At 63.1% G+C, this 24,905-nt stretch overlaps 1 protein-coding gene across 6 annotated transcripts in view; it reads right to left on the reverse strand.

The window, feature by feature from the left end:
* LRP1 (LDL receptor related protein 1) overlaps positions 1-24,905 on the reverse strand; it is an 89,062-nt gene that overhangs the window by 26,524 nt on the left and 37,633 nt on the right. For 4 of the 6 annotated variants that reach the window (XR_008729883.1, XM_055696548.1, XM_055696544.1 and 1 more), the window contains 32 exons: positions 20,122-20,284; positions 18,122-18,344; positions 17,631-17,820; positions 16,183-16,326; positions 15,585-15,821; positions 14,821-15,001; positions 14,240-14,462; positions 13,821-14,010; positions 13,243-13,368; positions 12,460-12,600; positions 12,033-12,158; positions 11,661-11,777; positions 11,426-11,506; positions 10,351-10,401; positions 9,097-9,264; positions 8,522-8,704; positions 8,126-8,326; positions 7,793-8,038; positions 7,310-7,507; positions 6,608-6,812; positions 6,279-6,443; positions 5,670-5,914; positions 5,215-5,346; positions 4,862-5,089; positions 4,447-4,621; positions 3,778-3,872; positions 3,408-3,557; positions 3,023-3,163; positions 2,552-2,683; positions 792-923; positions 407-541; positions 191-320 (listed from right to left, as the gene is read on the reverse strand). Coding sequence is in view for 5 of the 6 variants with exons in the window: in XM_055696548.1 (XP_055552523.1) it covers positions 191-320; positions 407-541; positions 792-923; positions 2,552-2,683; positions 3,023-3,163; positions 3,408-3,557; positions 3,778-3,872; positions 4,447-4,621; positions 4,862-5,089; positions 5,215-5,346; positions 5,670-5,914; positions 6,279-6,443; positions 6,608-6,812; positions 7,310-7,507; positions 7,793-8,038; positions 8,126-8,326; positions 8,522-8,704; positions 9,097-9,264; positions 10,351-10,401; positions 11,426-11,506; positions 11,661-11,777; positions 12,033-12,158; positions 12,460-12,600; positions 13,243-13,368; positions 13,821-14,010; positions 14,240-14,462; positions 14,821-15,001; positions 15,585-15,821; positions 16,183-16,326; positions 17,631-17,820; positions 18,122-18,344; positions 20,122-20,284 (5,254 nt within the window). In the remaining variant the exon portion in view is untranslated. The remainder of the gene's footprint in view (positions 1-190; positions 321-406; positions 542-791; positions 924-2,551; positions 2,684-3,022; positions 3,164-3,407; positions 3,558-3,777; positions 3,873-4,446; positions 4,622-4,861; positions 5,090-5,214; positions 5,347-5,669; positions 5,915-6,278; positions 6,444-6,607; positions 6,813-7,309; positions 7,508-7,792; positions 8,039-8,125; positions 8,327-8,521; positions 8,705-9,096; positions 9,265-10,350; positions 10,402-11,425; positions 11,507-11,660; positions 11,778-12,032; positions 12,159-12,459; positions 12,601-13,242; positions 13,369-13,820; positions 14,011-14,239; positions 14,463-14,820; positions 15,002-15,584; positions 15,822-16,182; positions 16,327-17,630; positions 17,821-18,121; positions 18,345-20,121; positions 20,285-24,905) is intronic. The other 2 variants (XM_055696547.1, XM_055696545.1) reach the window with 1 other exon arrangement.

A 24,905-nucleotide genomic window follows, 5' to 3' on the forward strand; every position in this document is an offset into this window, starting at 1 on the left:
AAGCTCAGCCCATCAGTGAAACCGTGTTAAACCCAACTGCTTTGGACACCAGGGGCTGGTCCCTTGGTGTGCCAGGAGACCTACAAGTTCTTCTCCACTGCGTGCAAACTGCATGGTTCTGCTGGGAGGGTGCCAGGGGTCTCTGCTGTGTGCCCACCCCGTCCCCGGGCAGCTTTGTGCGGTGTCTCACCCCTTCTCCGGATGGACCGTGATGGCCCGTGGCTTGTCCAGCCCCTGCGAGATGACCACGTAGCGGAAGGACCCGTTCAGCCTGGCCACCTCGATGACGTCAAAACCTTGGTCCGTCCAGTAGATGTTTCCTGCAGAGAGGGGATGGTGAACACCCACGCGAGCCCCGCTCTCCTGCTACCCACCCGCTCCTCCCTGCTCCGGAGCCCCGTCTCACCAGCAATCCAGTCCACGGCGATGCCCTCCACGCGGCCAATGCCATTGGTGACGACATCCTCCCGCCACGTCTGGTCCCGCTTGGCTCGGCTAATGGTGCTCAGACCCATGTCCACCCAGTAAATCGTGTCGTTCTCTGAGAGGGGCCAGGCAGGAGAGCAGGTGTCAGCGACCACCTCCAAGTCACCCCAAGGGTGGCACAGACCCGGGCTGAGCCGCCCTCCAGGGCCCTGGCGTGGGGACCCGAAACCCTCCCTCGCCCGGAGCTGCCAAGGGGAGATGCTCTACAGCAGAGCAGTGCCAGGAGGGTCCAGTGATGGTCCCCCTCGCATTCCCCCTCTGTGACCTCTCTGGCCCTGCTGTCCTGCTCCCAGCCCCCACATCACCTGCATGGAAGTCGATCCCCACGGCCAGGGAGGTCCCCGATACGGGCACGAGAGCATCTGACTTGTCGTTGGGGTCCAGGGGAATGCCACGGATCCCCTCATGGACCGAATACAGGAGGAAGGAGCCGACACCTGCGACACAGATGTGGGGACAGTCAGATGCGTCACACAAACCACACACTGTCCCTTCAACAGAGAACCACAACTCACGGAAAACTGCAACAGCAGCTCCGTGGAGGAGTACAAGCCTGGCGGGGCTGGTGGGAGGGCTTGACCCTGCCGTGACAGCAGCACCACAAGTCTCTGGCCTAGACAGATGGTCCAGGACAGCAGAGGAGCAGGCAGGGCAGGGCTGAACTGAGCCGGCTGGACCTGCCGGCAGGCTCTGCGGCTGCCTGAAGCATCCCTGCACAGGCAGCTCCTACGCCCACCCCGAGGCTGACTCCGAGGCTGACGCATGTGAGACGTGGGCTGGCAGCGCAAGCGGCAGCTCCGCAGGCAGCTGGGGAGGTGGCAGGGGAGGCAGTCCTGCCGGACACTGAGTGCCTGATATTGCCCACGGTGCTTGTGGTCAGGGGGTGACATGCTTGCGTGGGCAGCACGTGCCTGGTACGCTGCAAAGGCTATGCAGCACCGTGGTTTCTCACGGAGGGAGGGATGCCCCTGCTTCACTTGGGTCCCCATGCAAGGCAGGACTAACTGGGCTGAACATAAGGAGCAAACTTCTCCGTGAGCAGGACGGGATGGCTTTCACTGCCACACCGCGTAGGGGAAGGAATGGCGAACCTTGTGGAAAGAGGGCAGGGAAGAACCCGCTCCAAACCCAGCACGGACATAGTCAGGGATGATGTTTTTGATGGCTGGGGCAGGAACCCACCAACAGCCGCAAAGCCCTTCCTGGCTCTGCTCTGCGGAGGGGCTGTGCTCCGGCTGGCCCTGCCCAGACCTCCCTGGAGGCTGCGAGCCCCAGATCCAACATCTGAGCTGCTCAAGGGGCCCTGACCCACAGCAGCGCAGGGGAGGCACGAGCAAGGCCCCTTCCCAGAGCCACCTCCACTCCCGAGTGCTGGCAAAGCCTCTGCGCTGCATCTGGGTCAGGGCAGCGCTTGTTATTCAGTCCCTGCCCTGACCCAGATGGTGCAGCAGCTCTGCCAGCCCCCTCCAAAAACACCAAGAACATTTTGCACACAAACAGCCTTTCAGAGGCCCTGGCAGTGACCGGGGAGCAGGGGGGGGCTCTTCCCTCCCAAGGGAGATGGTGGCAAACCAGGACTAGGGATCTGCAGGGCAAATGCTGCCCAGCCCCGTTCCCGGTGATTGCGGTGTCAGCGACCCGGTTCTCCTGCCGACACCAAGGGTTTCACCTCTTCTTTGAGGGCTCCCACCGTGCAGTCCTGTTCACCTCCTCCCGCTAAACCCAGGGCTCGGTGTCCGCACGTTGCCCCCGCACTCATTGCTGCCAGCCCCTCACAGGGACAGCCCATGTGAGGGTCTCGCTGCGGCCCAAGCTCACAGCGTCTTCTGAGCCCCCCAGCATCCCTCTGACCCTCAGCATCCCTCCGCAGCACTGCTGGGTGCAGGGCAGTCGGGAGGAGCCTGCACGCAGCCAGAGCGAGCAGCTACCAGCACCATGCCGGCACGCACGCCTTGCTCAGCCGCGCAGCACCACGCAATGCAGGCAGAGCTGCAGCATGCAGCACACACGGCTGGGGAAGGCTGAGGGGTAACAGGGGTGAGGGGACCAGGACAGGCACACTCACCTTCGCAGGACTGCTGCCCGCTCTTCAGGCTGTAGCCCGCGGTGCACATGCAGGACCGGGAGGTCTCGGAGGTGGGGAGACAGAGCTGTGAGCAGTCGCCGTTGTTCAGGCTGCAGGGGTTGGTCCCGGTTGCTGCAGAGAGAAGAGGGAGTGAGGGGCAGCCGGGGCCAGGGCAGAGCCGTGGGGCAGCTGGGGGCCAGGGCAGAGCCACTGGGGATGCGGCTGCCTGGGGAGAGGCGGCGGCAGCGGGGCCAGCGCCGCTCAGGGCAGCCACACAAGATGCCACGCTCTGCACCAGCTGGCAGGAGCCTGGTGTGAGGGCGAGGGCCAGGCTTGGGCCAGCAAGAAAGGATGGGGTCAGCCGGCCAACCGGCCACCATGGGCCAGCCGCTGGCCCCACTGGCACTGTGGCGGAGCGGAGGAGCCACCGTTTGGTCCTGCAGGGTCTGTGGCCCTGGGCCACGCACTCACCTTGCTGGATGCTCTCATCGTACACCTTCATGTGCATCACCAGCGTGGTGCTGTTGCGTAGCACTGTCACCTCCGACCCGTCCTTCTTGTTGCAGGTGCCCATCCTCTCGGAGGCCTGGTCAGCCCACCACAGCTTGTTGCCTGGGAGGAGAAGGCAGGAACATGCAGCAGCTTTCCCCCTCCCCTCCCGCCCCAGCAGCAAAGAGCGGTGGCTCCACACAGATCTACACGCGATGGCCTGGAAAAAGGAGTCCGAGCTCAGCCTTTGGTGGAGAAGCACCCCCTCCACAGCTGCTGGGGGTGGCAAGGAGCAGTCTGTGTTTGGGCAGGGCCGGGAGAAAGGGAAAGGGCTTCATGAAGCCCCCATCACCCTGCCAGCTCTCACCCATGATGGCCAGGGCGGTCGCCTTGCTCAGCTGACTCTTCACGGACTCGATCACCTCCAGGTTGCTGCCGTCCAGGTTGCATCTGTTGATGGTGCCGTTGCCGGAGCTGATCCAGTACAGCTTGCTCTCTGGGTAGTCGATGGCCAAGCCTGGAAAGCAAGGGACCGTCACTGAGGAGCACGCGGGGACCGTCACCACCTGGGAGGTGGGATGGGACCGGCAGACGGGGTGACAGGCACACGAGGTCAGGGTGACCCAGCACAAGCCACCCACCAGCCCCCCAGGGAGGCAGGGCTGCCAGTGGGGGCCTGAGGCTCTGAGGGCCAGCAAGGCCGGGTGGTACTGGGGGCGCGGGGGGGGTGTCCGTACCAACAGGCCCTTTCTGGCCGGTGAAGAGGAGAGTGCGGTTGCTGCCGTCCATGTTGGCCACACTGATGTTGTCCCCATCTGTCCAGTACAGCTTCCTGCACCAGTAAGGGGACGCTGAGCACGGTGGCTCCAACGGCCCCACGGAGGTGGCCTGCAGGCTACCCCCCAGCCCCCCTGGGCTCCGCCAGCCCCCCCAGCCCCAGCCTGCGGCCAGCCCTATGCTGGCCCCTCTTGCTGCGCTGCCCAGGCAGCCCGCCGGCCTCCTCGCATCCACTGCTGGCACCCGCGAGGGGGTCTGGTGTTTGCAAGCACTCGTGCAGCCCTGCCCAGCAAAGCCCTGTGCACACCTGGGCTGGCCCGCGCTCAGAGATGCACGCTCATCTGCAGCCTGCTCTCCTTCACATGCACGCGTGCGTGTGCGGAAACACAGCTTGCTGCTCTGCACGCGCCAGCAGACACACACCTCCCGAGCTGAGGCCCCATCGCCTCTCACACACCTCCTACGCGCGCTGACACATTGGGAGAGCAACCTGTTCTCTCCTCCACCGCACGCGTGCTCCATCACCATCACGCACGCAGGCACGTGTGCCTGCACGTGCACCTTCTCCTCCCTCGACGCTCCCGGCCTGACCCCAGCCCCGCTGGCACCGCGTGCCGCCACAGACTTACCCGTGGAGGGGGTGAACCACCAGGCAGTGAGGCTTGTCCAGCCCTTGGATCACGGCGTTCTTGAAGGAGCCGTCCAGCCGCGCCACGTTGATCTGCTTCTTGTTGGCGTCGTAGCTGGTCCAGAAGAGGTTTCTGGAAACCCAATCCACAGAGAGGCCGTGAGCGTTGGGCAGGTCTGGAAGGGAACGGAGAAGGGAGACTCATTAGTTGAGAGAATGGGGCTGGGATGATGCTCAGAGGAAGAGGAAGGAAAGCCTCTAGTTATATATATATTTTTATATATATATATACACACATTTATTTTTATATATAAAGTGCTTATCACCATACTGATAAACGTTCTTTGGAACTGCTCTTGACCCACTCCGGGACCTGATGGGAACAGCCGTGTGGGGCGATGCTCCTCCACACCCACCTGCAGAGACGACGGTCTCCACACCAGTGCCATTGATGAAGGCTCTCTTGATGGTCTGGGTGCGGACATCAGACCAGTAAATGCGCTGCTCCAGGGCGTCATAGTCCACCACCGTGACATTGTCAATGTCGGGCACCGTGAAGGAGATGATGTAGTTGTAGTAGGGGTTGTCAATGTCCACGCCCCGGATCTCCATCTGCCGCGCGTACAGCAGGAACTTCTTAAATTCTGGGGAGAAAGACAAGAGGGGCAGCTGTGGGACCTCTGCCTGGTCTGCAGAGCCGGCTCCGAAGCACCTGCGCATCCTGCCCCGCCCCCCCCCCCAGGGTGGGATGACCTGGGCAGACCCCTACCATAGCAGGTCGTGTTGTCCTTGTCCAGCTTCATGAGGTGGGGGCAGGCACAGGACAACGTGCGGTTGTAGTTGATGAGGCAGAGGTGGGAACATGGCCCTTTGCCCCCATTGGCTTCACAGGGATTAGGAGCTGCAAAAGTGACAAGACTCAGCAACGTCCCTGTCGCAGGGGACACCAGAAGCCCCAGAGAGCTGCGGACCTCCCAGACCTTGCCCGCCCCTTGAAGAGCTCCGACCCATCAACCTCGTCACCCCAGGACACCTCTTTGCTGGGTGGCCAGGGCCACCGCGGAGCCTCTGGCTCAGCAGGGGGTGGGAAGGGGCAGCCACGGCGGTGGGAGCGGCTCCCACACGATGCTCCAAGTGGGTGTAGGTACACGCTAAGTGCCGGCACCATCTCCCCACTGTGCTCCCCCCGTCTCATCCCACCAACTTCGCTTCCCCAGGCCTCACCCAGGGGCTGCCGGGACGGGTGATACACCTGCAGGTCGAACGGCTGCGTGTTGGTCCTCTGCACCACTGTCACATTGTGCCCTGTCCACTTGTTGGCCTTGGCCAGCGTGTTGGTGCGCCAGTCGGTCCAGTAGACCTCGCCCCCATACAGGGTGACAGCGAAGGGATGTGACAGGTACTCGTGTCCCCGCAGCACCTCGATGTGTCCCGTCCCATCATACAGGGCTGAGTAGATGGCGTCCGACCTGCGCGCAGCAGGGACGAGGGGTGAGAGCGGCTCAGGGCTGGGCCAGGGGTACCAGGGGTCTTTAACCCACAGGGTGTAAGCAGCCAGCACCTCTGCTCTGCTTAATGCTGCGGAGGGGCGGCTGCTGATTTACACCAGGGATGACAGCGCCCACAGAGCAGTAAACACAGCGCAAAGGCTGGAACATGTTGCAGGTGCACACAGCCTCCACAGAGCAAGGCTCTGCGCCCAGCCCAGCAGTCAAACGGCAAAACCGCCCAGGAGCCGGGGGAAGGAGCCAGACCTGGGAGGGATGGGGAGGGCAGGGGTCCAGGGAAACACGGGGCAAGATGGGTGTCCAGAGATGGGTGTCCTGGTCCTACCTGGCATCAATCCAGAGGATGCGCTTCTCCAGGTAGTCGACGGTGAGCCCGTTGGGCCAGCCCCCCGAGCCCGTCTCTTTGTGGATGGTGCGCCGGCCTGCGCCGCTCATGGAGGCGGCCTCGATGCGGGGCAGGCTGGCATCCCAGTCCGTCCAGAAGAGGATCCTGTGAGGGACAGCAAGTGGGGACGGTCAGCACGGGGACAGGAGGCTTTGCCTCCTGAATCAGCAGTGTGGTGTCTGCCCAGACAGGAGTTCGTTGCCTGGCCCCCCTGCAAGATCCCGAGGGTGCCACCGCGACCTGGTGACCCATGTACCCTCCTGCCTTACCCATAGCGGGGGTCCAGGGCAATGGCACGGGGATGCTCGATGTCCCCAGCCAGCAGCGTGGTTCGCATGGTGCCGTCCAGCTTGGCCACCTCGATCTGGTCCAGGTTGCTCTCCACCCAGTAGATGTTGCCAGCGATCCAGTCCACGGCCAGCCCCTCGGGGGTGGCCAGCCCGTACTGTATCACCACCTCGAAACTGGTCAGAGCTGTGGGTCACAGCACCAGGAGGGCTCAGGCTGGTGGTCCTTCCCTGGCCCACCTGCCACCATTGCGTCCCAGTCCTGAACAGCTCCCACCCAGCGTGACTGGAGTCAATGGCGGGGGGACACTTCTTCCCCAAACGAAGCCTGAATCCCAAAGGGATCCCACGTCCATTGGTCCCAGCACCCAGCGCCGGGCTCTCACTGTGGGGGCCCCCTCCCGTGGCTCTGCAGCACCGATGGGGAGGGGGCCCAGCTTTGTGCTGCCAGCTGCTGGGCTGCAATTACCATTAGGAGAGTGCTGGGAATGCTAATTAACTCCTTCATAATGAGCGATTTCGGAGAGCAGAATGAGATCGCTACAGGGGCTGTGGACTCCAGCGGCTGCACCATCGCTTGGCATCACCAAGGCATCATTGCCGGCGTCTATCCCCAAACCACAACCCTGCTTCCCCACCCGTCTGGCCCCCGCCAGCTTGCGCCACAGCCCCGGGGCTACGCACCCCCATTCTCAAGCAGCTTTCCCCTGTAGATTTTGTCCTCCACCACATCGGTCCAGTACAGTGAGCTCTGGTTGAGGTGGAAGTCCAAGGCGATGGTGTTGCGCAGCCCGGGGACCAGGACGCTGTAGTCACCCCGGTGCAGGTCAATGCGGCGGATCTCGTGGCGGTTGGAGAATATGATGAATGGCTTGAAGGGGTCTGGGGAAAGCAGGGCAGGGTCAGAAGGCGGGCACGGGCAAGGCAGGGGGTCAGTGCCACCGGCTCCTGGGGTCAGCAGCTATGGGACCACCCACACCGCTGCACCATAAAAGGCTGCTTGTGCCAGGTGGGGACAGCGAGGGGTCCACCAGCAGGCAGACCCCCCCAGGACCTGGCACAGTCATCAGCTCTGCCGCTGCCGCCTTTGAGAGTGGGGGGAGGACAACCCGCATCACAGGCAGCTGGGGTGACGCTGCCAGCCCCCTGCAGCCCACCTGCACATACCCAGGCTGCGGCAGCTCTCGCCGTCAGGCTCCAGCATCCAGCCCTCGTAGCAGGAGCACTTGACGTTGTACTTGTCCTGCTCGCACTTCTGGCTGCACTTGAGGTGCTTGGCACAGTAGCTTTGGATCTGGCACGTCTTGTTGTCGGAGCCCAGCTCCATCCCCAGGGGACAGGAGCAGATAATGCCCTCGCCAGGGGCCACGGTGCAGTTATGGCTGCAGCCGCCGTTGTTCAGGGAGCACTGGTCTGTGGAGAGAGGATGCGCTCGTCAGGTCCTCGTCCCGCTCCTGGCCGGGGGAGACCCGCCGTCCTGGCACCCAGCTCCGCACTCACCGCAGAGCTCGCCCTCATCAGAGCCGTCCCCACAGTCATCAGAGCCGTCACAGAGCTTCTCGGGGGGGAGGCAGATGGAGGTGTTGTTGGCGCAGGTGTGGGAGGGAGGTTTGCACACCAGGGACTCGCAGTTCTCCTCATCCGAGTTATCCTCGCAGTCACTGTCGCCGTCGCAGACCCAGGCCTTGCTGATGCAGCGGGCTGCCGAGGGGGGAGTGAGGAGGGGGCAGATTAGACACACAGGAGATGTTTATTTCGGGCGCTTGGGGTCCTGACTGCCCCAGAGCTGGTGTACCTCCACCGCTGTCCCCATCCCCACCGAGCCGAGGTGGGTCCCAGCCCCTTCTCCAGGTCAGAGGGGGCAGGGGGAGCAGTTCCCCACTTCCCTGCTCTCACCTGAGTCCTTGCAGCCAAACTTGACGTTGGGGTCGCAGACATGGGTGACGCCCTCGCAGTTCTTCTCGTCACTGGAGTCCATGCAGTCCGTGTCGCCGTCGCAGCGCCAGCGCATGGGGATGCAGAGTCCATCCAGCCGGCACTGGAACTCATCCGTGTGGCAGCCCCCGGGTGGGCGCGTGGCTGGGGGGGGGGGGCACAAGCACCCACTCACTGCCTTTGCCCTGAGGAGCTGGGAACTGGGGGGGTCAGGGGGTGGGAGGTGGACTGGGGACTCAGCCTGCCAGGGAAAGGGCTGGGGGCACCCAGAGATGCAGGAGAGGGGTATTTGGAGACTCAGGGTGCGCAGAGGGGGCTGCACAATTCCCTGCCTGGAAAGGTGGTGGTGGTGGTGGAGGGGGCTCTGCTTGGGGGTGCTTTCAGGTCTCCAGGCAGGATGGCAGCAGAGCTGATGCCCAGGAGGGTCCATCTGCCACCCCCTCCCTCCCTCCTGGGGCAGGACCCGGGTCCTGGCAGGGGAGGACGCTGGGCAGCAGCACAGGGGCAGCCTGGCCCCGCAGCAGCCTGGGGCTCACCCTGGTTGGTGCAGTTGGCGTGAGTCTCGTCGCTGTAGTCCCCGCAGTCATTGTCCCCGTCGCATGTCCAGTGCACAGGGATGCAGCGCCCGCTGTTGCACTTGAACTGGTTGCTGGAGCAGGAGTGGCTGCAGCCCGCCTCGTCACTGTTGTCCCCACAGTCGTTGTCTGGGGAGGGAAGGGGAGCGGGAGGGGGCTCAGAGAGTGCCCAGCCAGCCGGTGGGAGAGCTGGCAGCGGCACGGCAGGAGGAAGGAAGGCAGAGACCCCCAGCCAGAGGAGGCAGCTGGGGGAAGCGGGGAACAACGGGGACTGGATGGACCACACTGGCAGACAGGACGCGGGGTGACAGGCAGCCCCTCGGTGCTGGCCGCAGGACCCCCGCCAGAGCGGCCAGGCTGAACAGAGAGCCCCTGCCCCTCTCGCCCCCCCAACACACTTGCCAGGCGCAGCCACAGCACCAGCAGCCGCACAAAGAAAATGAAACACAGAAACTGCATAGATCAGCCATGTACCTGGGGAGGCTGGGAGGGCACCCAGCGCCAAGGGGGCCGCTCCACTCTGCAGCGGGAGCGGAGTTGGGGGGGCGGTGCACTCCTTTATGGGGCGCATCCTTGGGGAGGTGGGCTGGTACGGCCAATTGGGGGGTGTCAGCTTGCCTGGAGGAAACCCCATTGCCCACTGATGGGCAGGGGGAGCTTTAGTCTGACGGTACCAGGACACTGGCAATGCAGCCCCTCCGCCTGCCGGCGCAGGGCACCGGCTGGAACCACCACAGGGCTCTGCTCTGCTGCGGATGCCCCACCTGAGCTTGGGAAGGGGCCTTTGCCTCCCGGTGCCTCTGTCTCCCCCTGCGTAGGGGAGCTCATGACGGGCACAGGGATGATGGCACTGATGGGCTCAGGGGTGATGGCACTGATGGCTGCCATGTAACTTCACCAGCAGCCCGGCTGCTGCAGCTGCAGACCCTGATCTCTGTGGGCTCCTACCAACTTCCCGAGCAACTCCGCTCGGTGAGCCAAGAGGGACGGCTGCTTCGCTCCCTGGCACATCCCTCCCGCTGCTGGGGCGCAGGGGGCATTGCCAGAGTGCACGGGGGGCACTGCCAGAGAGCGTGGCATTGCTGCAGAGCATGGGGGGCATTGCCAGTGTCTGGAGAAGCAGCCCACGGAGCTTGCAGCGCTCTGGAGGGGGCAGGTTTGGGGGTTGCGTGGGGCCAGGTTTGGGGTCTGGTGCATGTTGATCTATGCACTAACCGGTAGGCTTTGGACAGTTCTTTTCGTCAGAGCCATCCCCACAATCTTTTTCTGAAACACAGAACCAACCAGACAGGAGAGTGGGCACAATGACAAACAAAACAACACAACACTGCACACGCACAGAGGGTGGCACAAAAACACGCTGACGCCAGGACGTGAACACTGACATGGAGAGGGACACAGAGAGGCTGCGCAGGCACACCGAGCGGCCTGGGAGGCAAGACCAGAAGCAGCGGAGGGTGCTGGGGGAGCCCGAGGCAGCCGGGTGGGAGCCCCTCCTCGCTGCAGCCCCTGCCCTGCCTGGAGAGGCTCCCGGCTCCGCAGAGGTGCCCCACGCCAAGGCCGGGGCTTTTGCAAGCGCCTGGCTGCCTGTGCTGGTGGATCCCTGGGAAAAGAGACCGTCCCTTGGTGAGGACGGCTCAGAGATGGGGCTGCCCTGGGAGGAAAAGACCATTTGCTCAGGACGACCCCAGGGACAGACCTGCACCCGCAGCCCCCCACCAACCCCTGCACCGGCACGTGCACTCTGCAGCTCTGAGAGTCTCGCCTGCTCTGAAGCCACTAATTAAACCCACCGATGCAGAGCTGCTGGGAAGACTGAAATAAACCTGTGGGGAAGGAAAGCAGCCCCAGGGCAAACTCTCTCTCCCAGGCCTGGCCCTGGAAAGACATCAGAGGCCAGATGTAAGCTCGCTGGGAGACCTCTCCTGGGGCTATGGGACCTGGCTGGGCTCCACCAGCAGCACAGGTCACTCTGTCTCAAGACCTGGGGCAAAGCTTTGGTCACTTTGCAAACAATGCCAAGGTCTGCTGAAATGATCCCTGCCAGGCTGCTCCCGCAACACGCTCCCTCCAAGGGCAGCCAAGAAAAATGTGGGTCTTGGTGTTGCAGGATGCGCTTGCAGCTTCAGCTAGTGCCTCCCCTCTCCAGGGCCTGGGCTCTGCTGTGTAGCACAAGGTGGAGAAGTGGCACTTGCAGGAACAGAGGCCCCTGCCAGGCTGGCACCCCTGCATCTGATCTCGCTGTCCCCGGCTGCACCCCGCTTGGCAGCTGCGGGGCCGTGGTCCTTACCGTTGTCACACCGCCAGTTGATGTTGATGCAGCGCCCGTTGTCGCAGGTGAACTGTGTCAAGGGGAAGCAGGTTGGGTAGGCTGCGGAGGAGGCAGAGGCACAATCAGTGTAGGGGAGACACCCTGTGCCCCAGTCCTCACGGCTGGCCCCACTGGTGCCCCTGCCCCACGGTGTGGTGAGAAGCGGTGCTCCCCACGGAGCCCCGTGCTCTCAGCGCTCCCCGCCCCAGCTCACCGCACGAGGCAGACTCGTCGGAGCGGTCCCCGCAGTCATCGTCCAGGTCACACGTCCAGGAGATGGGGATGCAGCGCCCACTGGCACAGGAGAACTGGTTGGGGGAGCAGGTCCGAGCTGACCCAGGAGAGACAGACAGAGCATTAGTAGCGGGCAGTGCCTCGCTTTGCTGGGGGGAAGGCAGGGAACAAACCCCCGGGGCTACTGGGAGGCACAGGTGCAGAGCTGGCTGCAAGGTGGGCAGCAGGGATGCGCGAGGCCCCGAAACCTTGGCCTCAGCCCCGCAGCGCACAGGGAAGAGTGAAGGCTGCAGCTAAGCACAGCAGGGCGAGCTCTCCCTCTGTTCCCGCAGGGACAAGGCAGGCTCCTCACCCGAGCAGGTGGAGTTGGACTCGTCCTCATTGTTCCCGCAGTCGTTGTCCCCATCGCAGAGCCAGCGGTTGGGGATGCAGCGGTTGTTCTTGCACTTGAAACGGTCTGAGGGGCAGGTGTGCTGGTCTGGAGGGGAGACACATGCTCAGGACCTGCCCCTCTCCATCCCACCCCCATTCTTCCTCAACGACTGGTGGAGAGAAAACCTGAGACAGAAAAGGGCAGGGAGCCTCGGACAAACTGGGGACCCAGGATCCTAATCCCTGTTTCCCTCCTCAGCTGCTTGAGCCTGCTCCCCTCCTAGAGCTGGGGAGGGCACACAGGGCTCCCAGCTGCCCAGCCACTGGCCCCACATCTCAGGGAAGCCCAGATCCTGCCCCAGGAACACGTAAACCCCCATCCCACCACGCAGGAGGCAGCTACGCACGGCAGAGCTCAGGGGCTTCGTCACTGTTGTCCAGGCAGTCGTTGTCCCCGTCGCATTTCCAGCGCTCCTGGATGCAGCGGTTGTTCTTGCAGGCGAACTCCCCGGGCTGGCACTGCGGAGGGGGGATGTAGGACGGGTTGGCTGGCAAGGGAAAAGCAAAGGGAGGGGATGATTTTAACCAAGTGACCAAGCACAGGGCAGTGGTGAGGACGGTCCTGTGTCCCCAGGCTGGCAGGATGTCTACGCGGCTGCCCAGCAGCCCTGAGAGCGTACAGAGACACTTGTGCCCACGTGCACCAGGTCCTGAGCCCAAAAAAAGAAGGTGCAGCCCACGATCGAGGGGAAAGACCCTGGCTCAGCCTGCAGGCACAGGCTGTGCTGGCAGAGCTTCACCTCTCTCATTTAACTGGCGAAGCACGGTACCGGCCAGGTCCCCACACAAATGGGGTTCTCCCCACCTGGCAGCAGCGTGAACCTGCCCTGGCTGCGTGGGCAGCATCAGCCACGGCTGCAGACACACAGCGATGCCCACCAGGGATTCCGACCCGCTTCCTCGGGCCAGCAGCTGTCCTGCTGCCACCACGCAAGAGGAGGAACCAAAGCCAGTAACATCACCTGACTGCAGGGTCCCACAGGCGCAGGGAGCACCCACCTCCTCAGAGCAGCCCCCCACCATGTGAGGCATCACTGCTACTGTGCCAGTGTGGGGCCGCAGACGCCGTGTCCCCACCCATCCCTTGGGAAAAGGGGGGTCCCACTGGGGGCTCACCCAAGGCAGCCTACCCTGGCAGGTGACGGAGTCCGTTCCCAGGATCTGGTCCTCGGCACAGGCGCACTGACGGCCCCGGGGGGTGGCCAGGCACAAGCTGCTGCAGCCGCCGTTGTTTACACGGCACTTGTTGGAGCCCACTGCGGAGGCAGGGCAGGGGTGAGGAGGGGGCTTCAGCACTCAGGGAACACAGGTGACCCACGGGGGGGCTGCTGGCTTCCCCCAGCTCCCTGGGCTCCCTCAGCGGGCTCCACAGCTGGAACCCAGCTGGAGACCCCAGTTCATCAGGCTACAGAAGGCAGTGGGGACCCCTCAGGAGACATAAAGCCTGGCAGGCAGGGAGGGAGGGAAAGAAAGGGAGGAAAGTTTGGAGGAAGGGCAGGGGTGAGTGACAGCAGGGTTTAACAAGAGAAAGGCAGGGTGCATGGGGATGGAGAGATGGGCAGGGATACGGCCAAAACAAAGCAAAAAGAGGCGGGGGGGGCTGCTTAGGCAGGGCGCTTCCTCAGCCCCCAGCCCCCTGTCCCATCCCTCATCCAGCCCCCCGTCCCCTCAGGCATGGCAGGTCCCCCTGCGGGGGCAGCCCCAGCACCTTGCTGCTGCTGCGCGTCGTACATCCGGATCTCGAAGATGGGCGGGCGCTCGTTCCGCAGCAGGCTCACCACCTTGGAGGCCTGGTCCAGGCGGTAGATGCTGCCGCTGCGGTACTCGGTCCAGAAGAGAAAGTTGCTGTAGTGGCACAGCCCGAAGGCGTGATTCAGCTCAGGCCCCTCGTACACGATCTGTGGGCACGGGGAGGAGGAGAGGCTCGTCGTTAGCTGGGACTGGCGCCCAGGGAAACCCCGCGTGGTGGGACGTGGCGAGGGACATTGGAAGGGGAGAGGAGGGGACAGGCGGCAGGGGAGCATGGCTGAACGTGGCCAGCCACCCACCGAGCAGACCCGCAGTGGACACAGCCAGCTGAGGCTGTGGGGTGATCAGTGCCCGAGAGCCCGCGGGGCCTCCACTTGCCTTCCGCTCGGTGCCGTTGAGATAGACCATCTCAATGCGGTCATAGAAAGCATCCACCCAGTAAAGGATCTTGGCCGGGATGTCCAGGCTCAACCCGTTGGGCCACAGGACAGTCTTGGAGGTGATGAAGACATTGCGGTTGGAACCGTCCATCCAGGCTCTCTCGATCTTGCCCCTCTTGCTGTCCTTGGGATCCTCCTCCCAGTCCGTCCAGTACATCCACCTGCCACAGAGGAGAAGCTGTTACAGACACAGACAAGGTGGGCTCGGAGCCTCCACCAGCCCAGGCGTGAGCTCTCCAGCTGCCCGCAGAGCGGTGGACACAAAGCAGCGGCCGGTCCTGCTGCCCTGCACCGTGGTCCCAGCCCAAGGCAGCAGCCTGACGGCCACCCCGGCCACCGAACCCAGGCTGAAACGGCCGCACAGAGCTGGTGCGTCACTGCAGCTGGAGCCGCTGCCTGGCCCCGCTGTCACAGCCCGTGATCCACCACGAACGCTCAGTGATGCAGCAACCACCACACAGAGCTGGAGACCCAACCATGCCCTCCCACAAGCCAGCCCCCCGCGCTCAGCCCCCGCACCCGTTCAGGGGGTCCACCACGATCGCACGCGGGTGGGTCATCTTCCCCTCGATCAGCGTCTTTCGCGTCTGGGCGGCCTTCTCCAGCCGAGCCACGCTGATGGTCTTTTTGGGGCCGTCATCTGTCCAGTATAGGTTGTTCCCCATCCAGTCCACAGCGATCCCTTCCACGTTGTGGATGCCTTTGGGGAAAAGCAGGAGCGGGAGCTCGTCACCAGGGCTGCGCGGCAGCGGGAAGATGAGAAGTGGAAGCGACAGCCCCATACGATCCACAGCACATTCAGCACCACCCGATCCCCACTCAAACCGACAGGGATGACGGACCCCCCCAGCCCCTGCGCAGGCAGCCACAGGGAGTCTGGGCTGGAAAAAGCCAAATTCTGGAGCATCCTTGGCTGGTTCAGCCTGAGGCAGCACAAACATCCTCGCTGGCAGCGTGGGGATGCACTGGCCGCGGCACTGAGCCCCAGGGACCCTGACTGAGGATTCCCCATCCTTCCTTCCTCCTCCCACCTGACAGATCGGGGTGGGCCAGCTCGGGCAGGAGGGGGACAGGGGTCCATCTCCCACCTCCGCTGGGGCACGAGCTCTGTGCCCATCTCAATAGCGGTCTACAGATAAACCCAAACAGCAGCTTAAAACCTGAGTTTTAAGGGTCAAAGCTGCAGGGGAGAGGACAGAAGCACTGATGGCCCTTGCTGCTGGCTCCTGGGGGCTAACTGGGGGCACTGGGGAGGGACCAGGCTGGGCCTCTCGGCCACGCACCGTCCTTCAGGATGGTCTCTCGCTCCGTGCCATCGATCTTCTGGCGCCCGATGAGGTAGCTGGTGGTGTCAGCAAAGTAGATGAAGCCAGTCTCAGCGTGGAAGTCCAGTGCTCGGGGGTTCATGAGGTTCTCGATGGGGATCATGTGCTCATCTGGCACCTTGGCCCCCATGTCCATGCCGCGGATGATGCCCGGACGCCCCTTCCCGTACACCAGGAACAGCTCGTGCTCGGGCTCTGCAGGGAGACGGCAAGAGCCATCACCACCAGCACAGGGCAGCGCTGGGGGTGGGCAGCCCAACACACGTGTCACTGGGGCTTTCGTGGGGGCACAGCTACGACCCAGAGGCCAGGAGGAGGCAGCAACCTGTCCCCGCACCCCACAGGTCCGCGGGGACGCAGAGCCCAGTGGGCAGCCCGCAGCTTCGGCCGGGGAGGAACAGGGGGTCTGCACCCAGGAGGGAAGGAACTGAACCGCTCTGCTCCCCCCTGCCCGTGTGTGCCCCCCCGGCCGGCACAAGTGCCGCTGCTCACCCCGGTCCCTCTGATCCAGAACGCCCCCTCCCACATCTCTCCGGGGTGGGGGGGCAGGACTCACTTTTGCAGGACTTCCCATCGCTGCCCAGGCTGAACCCGGAGCGGCACCGGCAGGTTCGGGTCTTGTGGCTGTTCCCGAGGAGGCAGATATCCGAGCAGCCTCCCGGCTTGCCGAACTGGTCTGACTCGCAGGCATGGCTCCTCACTGCAACAGAGAGCAGGAGCTCCAGCGGCCGCAGGCACCCAGGGCAGCACGGGGATGTCCTGCCCGGCCACAGCTCCATGTCCACCAGGCAGCACAGGCAGGGCACTAACTGCAACCACAGGGATGCGGAGACGGTCTCATGGGTGCTGCCGGCCTGGCCACGGCTCTCCGGGGTTTAGGGGGGGCCCTTCCCCCGGGATCTCAGCCAGTCGGCCAGGGGCTGAGCACTGCACGGGACGGACAACACAGAGATGGGAAAGGACCTGCACGGAACGAAGGATCACTGTGGAGCAGAAACCAGCCCACCGCCACGGTCACTGGGCCACGCTGCCTCTGTCCTGGCAGCCCACCCCTCCCAAGCCACGGTGAGAGCGGGACTGCCCGGCCACTGCGCTGACAGCGCCGGCAGGATGAGCCCCCTTAATCGCACCCCTTAGAAAACTCCTCATTAATTTTACATTCTGGAAAATGCCAAGCAGGCTGCAGACACTAAGAGGATTTTAAACGAGTAAATTGATTAACTGCAGGAAGGTGCTGGGGGTGGAGCAGGCAGACAGGGACAGACGTGGGGAGGGGACCGCTCAGCTCTGAAGCCTTTCAACTCCTTTGAAATCCCTTGGTGCCCGGGAGCACGCAGCCCCAGCTGAAGGGGGAACACACAGGCAGCAGGGACTGAGAGCGCGTGGGCACCGCAAGAGGGATCCATTAATATTTCAAGATGCCACATCTGCTCCAACGTCCTTGCACTTGCTGGCGAGACGTGATCGATCAGCCACGTGGCGCAGCTGCCCGGCTCACGGGGACAGCTGCCACAGCTCTTCCAGGAGGAGACGGAGTGAGAGCAGGGGCCGGGGCACCCCAGGGTGCTCAGCAGCCCGGAGAGGCCAGCTCCCCACTGCTGGGGGAGCAGGAATCCCACCCAAGCCCCCAGCCAAGGAGCACTGCCAGCAGGGCAGCAGCTGCAGGAGTCCCTGCGGACCACAGCTGGGCAGCTGCTCATCTGTCCCTGTCCCTGGGCCGGCACATTTTGGCCTGCCCAGCACTCGGCACCCCTGGGCTGGCTCCGGCAACGCCACCAGCTCTGCTACTGCCCCCCTGCCAGGGGCACGGAGCTCACGGGGAGGGGGTGAACCAGGGGCAATCGGGTTGAGCACGGCTCCTCGGGGCTGCAGGAGGCTCCAGGGCACGTGCTGTGCTGGGCGTCTGGCCCCATTAGGGGAGGGAATTCAGAAGGTGCAGCCTGTCCCCACCCCCACCCAGCCGTTGGGATGCAAGAAGCTGCTTTTCCCAGGCCGGGGTCCCACCTGTGGGCTGGCGCCGTTGGTGGTAGATGTGCAGCGCTCCTCCCTTGTCCACCCGCGTCACCACCTGGTACTCGGTGCTGTTGAAGCGGTTGACCCGGATGACGCTGGTTTTCTGCTGAGCGTTGGCGTTGTCAGAGTTGGTGGCATAGAGGTAGTTCTCGAAGACGGTTAGCCCGTAGAGGTGTTCAATCTGGAAGGCACCATGCAGGCGTCCACAAGGAATTTAGGAGGAGACACACGAAACCCTTGGTTCCGAGGCGTGCGAAGCCCCCGCTCCCGGCCCCTCATCCCACCCCCACTTCATTTAGGGCACGAGATCGGGCTTGGTGCTGCAGGACCGGCTGGTGCTCAGCAGCTCGCACCTTTCCTTTGCTGGACTGGCAAAGCCAAGCCCGCGGACCAGTGCCCCCCAGCAGACCAAGCTCAGACATGCCTCGAGCACACTGCCGTTAAGGCCCCCCCGACCCTGACCTCCCTCTGGACCCACTCACCAGGATGCCCTGGATGATGGTATGTCTGTTCTTGCCTTCGTAGTCCACCACCTCAATATAGTCCAGGTAGGCATCAGCCCAGTACACCAGCCGGTTCACCAAGTCCAAGGTGATGCCATGGGGGAAGACGATCTTGCTGTCCACCAGCTTGGTGCGGTTCTGCCCATCCATGTCGCAGCGCTCCACCTTGGGGATCTGCCCGTAGTCGGTGAAGAACACTTTGCTGCGTGAGAAGGGCAAATGCAGGAGCTCAGAGCCTGGAGGTCACATCCAGCCCGGAGAGAGGGAGGACGCAGGTGGGCAGAGGGTGCGTGCTCACGCCTGCAGACACGGGCTTGCCCCTGCGGGCACGGGGGTGGCTGGGGTCCACCGCAGCCTTGCTTGCCTGCACGGCCCAGCTGTGCCAAGAGCTGGCAGCACCTGCCTGCACCTGCTGCCCGGCACGGCCACAACGGGAGCTCAGAGGAGCCGCAGCAACCCTGGCATGAATCAGGCTGACAAAAGCTTGAACCCAGATTTGCTGGTGTCACCAGGAAGAGGTCCAGGGCCCTCCACCAGCTGACATGTTAAGACACAACCTGACGCACCTGCCCGCGTGCCATGTGCCTGACAGCTGTCCTGCCTGCGGCAGCAGCTCCTGGCACAGCACATCCCACAAGGCACAGCCCAGAGCTGGGGCTCAGCACCGCTGCCCCGAGCACCTGGGCTGTGCTGGGTCTCTGCTGCGGTGCCCAAGAGAACTTAACTCAGTCGCCCATGGGGCCTATCTGCACCTTCCCTTTTGGAGGCCGGAGTCCCCCTCCAGGCTGCTATGCAGTATTTATTTTTATATAAGAAATATTTCAGATCTTCTGCTCAGTAACATCAGCTCTCTTCATTCGGGCAAGGAAAAAAGCACCCATCTGAAAAGCAGCAGGTGAGGGGGGAGACGTCCCTTTTACTGGTTTCACTGGGACTCTACAGCACGCTCAGGTGAGCACCCTTGGACGGAGTGCACCGTCGGGTTAGGTAGACTGTGCTCACACGCTGACTGACTGCCCCACCAGGCAGCAGGACCTTCCTTGCACGCGTGCCCTGTGGCCGGACCGCGCTTGCAGAACGTGCCCAGTGGGATCTGCCACGCCGCTCTGCTCTGCCCGCTGCAGCCTCAGCCACACCGGCTCCCCATGCCCAGGATCCAGCAGCTGCCACCCACACACACTCCGAGCTGTTCCGATGAGTCACCATCCCAGCTTCCCCATGCGCAGGATTTTGCAAAAGGCCTGATGAGGGTCTGAGAGTCGCCCATCTGACTGCAGCACCCCGTAAAAATAGGCACAAGGGGACCTGCTCAATCCGTGCAAGTATCTGACTGTTTCAGTTCCCAAAATCCAGTGCAAAGCTGCAACCGTGCAGCCACAAGCTGGAAGCAGCAGCTTGTCCTGAGCCTGGCCAGGCCTGTCCCACAGGACCGAGCGCCAGCAAAGCTGCTGCCCAGGGCAGGCGGAGCAGGATGGGCCCCTGCAGAGCGGCTCCTGGACATGGGCACGCAGGCACAGGAGACCCCACCAGACCCACGGCCACATGCTTGCCAGCTGTCACCAAGAACAGTTTGTTAGAAGACCCAGGTTCAGACGCTGATGCTCCCCAGCGCTGCACCGGTCCGGCTCTGCTCCCACCCCAGCGCCGTGCAGGTGAGCAGAGGCTCGGGCTGCCCTGACTCATGCCCGAGGACCAAACCTTCATCGCCTCCAAAAGGGGCCTGTACCAGCGGGCTGCTTAAAATGCTGCTGCCACGACTGCCCTGCAGCACATGGCCCCAGCCTCCGCTGAGGGAGAGAAAATGCTGTGATTCACTCATCGCTGAGGGGGCCCTTTGCGGGCAGGCGAGTCGCTTCTCCAGCAGCATCCCTGCCGCAGCACCCGACCTGGACCCTCCTGGCTTGTTCCACCTCCCCACGCCGGTGTCGCAGGTCCAGGCAGCGATGCTGAGCCCTCCCACCCCCAGGCAGGACTCTTACCCCATGGCTGGGTCCAGCGCTATGCCCTTGGGGTTGTACAGCTCCAGGTCCAGCAGCGTGACACAGGTGACTCCATTCTTATTGCAGACAAAGATCCTGTCATCGATGTCATCCACGAAGTAGAAGTTGCCCGTGAGCCAGTCAATAGCCATTTGCTCCACATCTAGGCCGTGGGAGAGGGAGGTAGGAGAGGTTAGGCAGGGAGGGAGGGAGCCACAGCCCTTTGTGTGCCTGTGCATGGGTTCTCCGGCCACGTCCCAGCCCACCGGGCATCTCAAGCACAAACGTAGCTGGGGAGTGAGGAAGGCCACGTGAGCCACGAAGGAGCTGCCACCTGCACCGCACCGGGGACCTGGCCCTGGTCACCCAGCACCCATCGACGCTGCACCCCATCCTCTCCTCCCGAGGGAGAGGGGACCCGCCACCTCCCAGGCAGCCCAGCTGCAGGAGGGTGGTGCTGGAGACATCACGCACAGCCGGGAAAGCATCCCATGGGAACACCAGCCCAAGCAGAGGGACGGCTCTGCGAGGTGGGCACTGGAGGTGGCAAAGCCAGCACCTGGGGAGCCCAGCAGCATGGAAGGGGCTCAAACTGCAGCGTCAGGATGGCAAAGGTCCACAAAGCCCCCATCATGGCAGCACCAGGAGGGACCGCAGCAGCCGAGGGCTGCAGCAGAGCCCAGCTAGGGCAAGGCAGCCCGGGCAGCGCTAATGCAGAGCTGCAGGGCCACCCCGAGCCCTGGAGCAGGTGAGAGACAGCATCCGGCACGCAGCGTTGAAGTATTTAATTAAACCAGTGAAAGCCCGTTAAATCGGATAAACCCAATGCACCCGAATTCTTTCCTTGCAACCAGGTCAGCACACAGCACTGCCCAGCTGCCCCTCGCCTGCCAGCCCCAGGCCAAAGGCCGGGGTGAGGGGCTGCAGCACCCACGGGTTCGGGGAGATGCCAAGTGCTCTGGAGGTCTGTCCTTTTGGCGAGTGCCCCCGGGACCCCGCACCACCCCCACACCGACACGGCAGCACTGCAGTGCCGGCACCACGGCCCAGCGTCATGGCCAGCATGGGCAAGGCAGAGCAGGAGAGCAGGGACGGGAGCAGCAGCAGCCCCGCAGCCCGACCACCCTGAGGACACCGGGACCCAGACAGCCCTGGCGGAGCAGGGCCAGACACCACTGAATTATTAACCAGCGCAGAAACTCAGGAGCGCAGAGGGAGGGAAAACATGAATCAAGCCAGGACATTTTGCACGCCCCGCGCTCCCCCTGCTCGCAGGATTCGGCCTGATGGTATCAAGCTCTTCCCTGCTGCAGCACCACGAAGCGCTGCCTGGGTTTTGATGGGACCCCATGATGAGCACTCGGTGGCTTGGGGGTGCCCTGTCCGAGCACAGACCCGAAGCCCAAGCGTCCCCCGGTCACCCAGGCCAGCTCGCTCACACGTGGCCCCAGCGACAGGGATGTCCTGCCGGCGGTGATGGCCAGCTGGTGACCAGCGGCCCCCCCCTCCAGAAGGGCGATGCCGCGGCGCCTGCAGCCACCACCCAGGGCGATGCATCTCCTAAAAACAAGTGGAAATTGCCAGAGCCAAGGAATTAGCACCAAACTGGCTGATGCTGAAGGCCCGCGCAGGGGTCCCGCTGTGCTGCCCAACGTGCCAGAGCTGGCGGTGGGGCCAGGGCAAAGTCGGGGCTCCTGGTCCTACCCAGACCCCCGTGCCCCCCAAGGGTGCCTGCTGGAGAAAGGTTTTTGTGCTGAGCAGAAAGCACCTAAAAAGGTGCATGGGGGTGGCGGGGGGCAGGCGAGGGCCATGCTCTGCCTCCGAGATGGGGCTGCCTGAGTCACGGTGCCTGGACCAGTGCCCATCCTCCCTCCCTGCTGCACCCCCCGGCCCCAATTCCCGCCCCCCCCCCCCCCCCGACAAGGGGAGGGGGCGGCAGAGCCACGCACATGCGCGCAGCCCTGCCTGGGCGAGAAATGCTTCAGCACAGAGATGTGCAAGAATTCCCCAAAAAAGCAGGTCTTGGCTGGCGCCTGCGTGGCTGAGTCAGAGTCACAGGACCAGAGGAACGATCCAAGCAGGGGCGGACGGGGAGCACCCAGCGGGACGGCGTGGAGGCCCTCGACCCCGCACTGGGGTGCAGACCCCCGGCCATGGGCTTCGGCTTTTCCTCGCTGCCTCCCTCCCGAAGGGTCCCAGCCATCGCCCATCACTGGCACTCGCCCACACCTTGGTCCTCCTTTCCCGTCACTCTCCACCAAAACCCCCAGCGTCACGGGGCCGCTGCCACCTCACTGGCCACATCCCGCTGAGCCAAAGCTGCGGCCAGCAGCTCTGATGGGGAGGATGCTCCCCAACATGGCACTTGAGGGCTACATAGGAATCAAAAGGGAAAACTGCCAAAACAAGCTACAGGTTCCCAGCGCTCGCCTCCTGGGGCCCGCAGCTTGCCTCACGCCGGCTCCGTGACCGTCACCTCTCCCTGTCGGAGGGTCCCCATCCTCCGGGTGTCTCCTGGCCAGGCCCCAGCTCCAAGCGGGGCAGTGCTGGGCCGGGGAGCTGGGGGTGACGCAAGCACTTGCTCTTCTCCCAGGCTGTATTTTTGCAGCTGGAAAGCATTACCCTCCTCAAAGGCTTTTGTTTTTCAGCTTGCTCCTTCTCTCCCTGCTCGCCATCCTCCCCCCCTCCTTCACAGGAATCAGTTTTTATTATGATGATTATTATTATTATTATTTTCAGCTCTTTCTTGTAGCCCCAGCTAAACCTGGATTTCCTCTTGAACTTTCAGTGGAAGCTAATTTAGCAAATGTCTATTTTTAACCCCTCGCACAAGCTCGCAGAGAGCTCTCCCCCCGCTCACCATTTGACTTTGGGAGAGGTGAGGAGTGAGGGACGCAGCCTCTCCCCCGCCGGGCGCAGGCGGCCCCCCAGCCTGGGGAAGGTGGGCCATGGCCACCCATGACCAACAAGACACACATAAGGACACAGCAGGGTCCAGCCCATCCCCAGGCACACACGGGTCCTGTGAACTACTCGCACGGAAGGAAGAAGCCGGGGGGCAGCGACCACCCCCCTCCTGCCCACAGCTCCCAGCGGGGGAGGGGGGCCGGCTGGCGAGCGCACCCTTCCCACCGATTCCCATCCCAAGCCTTCCTCCTTGCTCAACCATGGCTGGGCGTTGCAAGCAATTGCAACATGCAGCGCTCATTTCCCAAGATTTATTTGTTTGCTAGTGTTTGAACACGAGCTTGTGGGGCCAGAGGACAGGGAATGTCAACTTGAAAGGCTCTTCCTGGAAGAAGCCAACCGACCCCGGCAGGCTGGCGAGCCGTGGTCCGTGCCAGCCGGCCCTCTCAGAGGCACTGCCCACAAAGAGCGCTGGCTGCATGGGCTGCGGCCACTGCCACCCGCGTGGGGAGAGAGCAGGCGAAGGGAGGACAGAGGGGAGAGGGAGCACCAAGAAGTTCATCAGCGTGCAAGTGACATGTTGCTCAACAAAGGCAGGCTGGCAACTTCAGCAAACTCCGAAACCCACCCCGCACAGATGTTTCCTGGTTTCACGCTCAACACGAACAGAGCAAACCGAGAACCAAGCTCTTGCTGAAGTCCCTGCCACAAAATCATCTATGTAGCACTGTGCTTGGGGTTTCCCTTCTCCTCCTCATGGGCTCCAGCGGCAGAGGCTGAAGAACCTCCGGGGCCATGAGGAGCCACTGCTGGCGCCAGCTGGCTGGAGAAGGTTCCAATGTGTCCCTTCCAGCCCAGACTCCCCCGACACAGGGCTGAGACCTGTCACGGCGCTACCAGGGCACACCCGGGGAAAGCAACTGCCCCAAGGGGCAGCAGAAGCATCTAGCCTCCACTCAAGAAGTTCTTAGCCCCGTCAACTCTCACAAGCCTTTCCCAGGCACTGTCAGCAATAACCTTCCCCCTCCCCAGTTCCAATCGCATCCTGCGCTCAATGGGGCCGGGAGCATCTTGTCCCGTGCAAATTGCTCCTTGACGCAAGTGGGTCATCAACTCAACGGGTGTCCACCGGCCAGAGGTTCTCCCTCCCTTAACCCGAGCCGTGGAGCGTCTGATTTACCCCACGACCAGTCAAGCACCGCAAGGCTGTGGGATTTTTGGGGAACGAGCTTTGCTGACCCAGCACATAACTTTCCTCTGCATGAATCAGTTGTTGTGCAGTCTGCGAATACATCAATTGTGGCCTGACACAAGGAGGAAGGAAACGCGCAATCTTCTCTCAGACTAAAACACGGATTTCGACACAGTTCTGAAACAGCTGCAATGAAGATGTGTGCAGCTCAGCAGCTCACCCTGACTCCTCCACAGTTACGCGTGGAAGAAGAGAAACCACCTGTAGTGGTGAAGGTGCAAAGAGCCTGGAAAGAAGCCCTCTACACTGCAGCAGTCTGGAAGAAACCCCACCTCTCAACTGCTCCTAAAGGGAACGCTCCCTGTGGGGTGTCCGGAGCAGGACTGGTCAGGAGAGGTCCCGGGAATGCTCCTTGCAGGACTGCCCCCTTTGAAGCAGCTGAAAACATCCCCACCTCCAACAGCAGGCGCAGAGCTCCCTCACCAGGGGTCCCTACCCCCTGTTCTGCTGAGGTGCATCTTCACCCTTGCCCCAGCACATGGAAGAGATAAAAGAGCTGGACTGAGCTCTGCTGCTGACACTTGCGTGTTGTTTCTCAATAAAGTATATTTATGTCCACGTGCACCTACTAAGAACAGCCCACATATTTTGCTGCAGCTACAGCAGATCAAACTGAAACAAACCC

The sequence above is a fragment of the Falco cherrug genome, chromosome 19, assembly GCF_023634085.1.
Source record: "Falco cherrug isolate bFalChe1 chromosome 19, bFalChe1.pri, whole genome shotgun sequence".
Taxonomy (NCBI): domain Eukaryota; kingdom Metazoa; phylum Chordata; class Aves; order Falconiformes; family Falconidae; genus Falco; species Falco cherrug.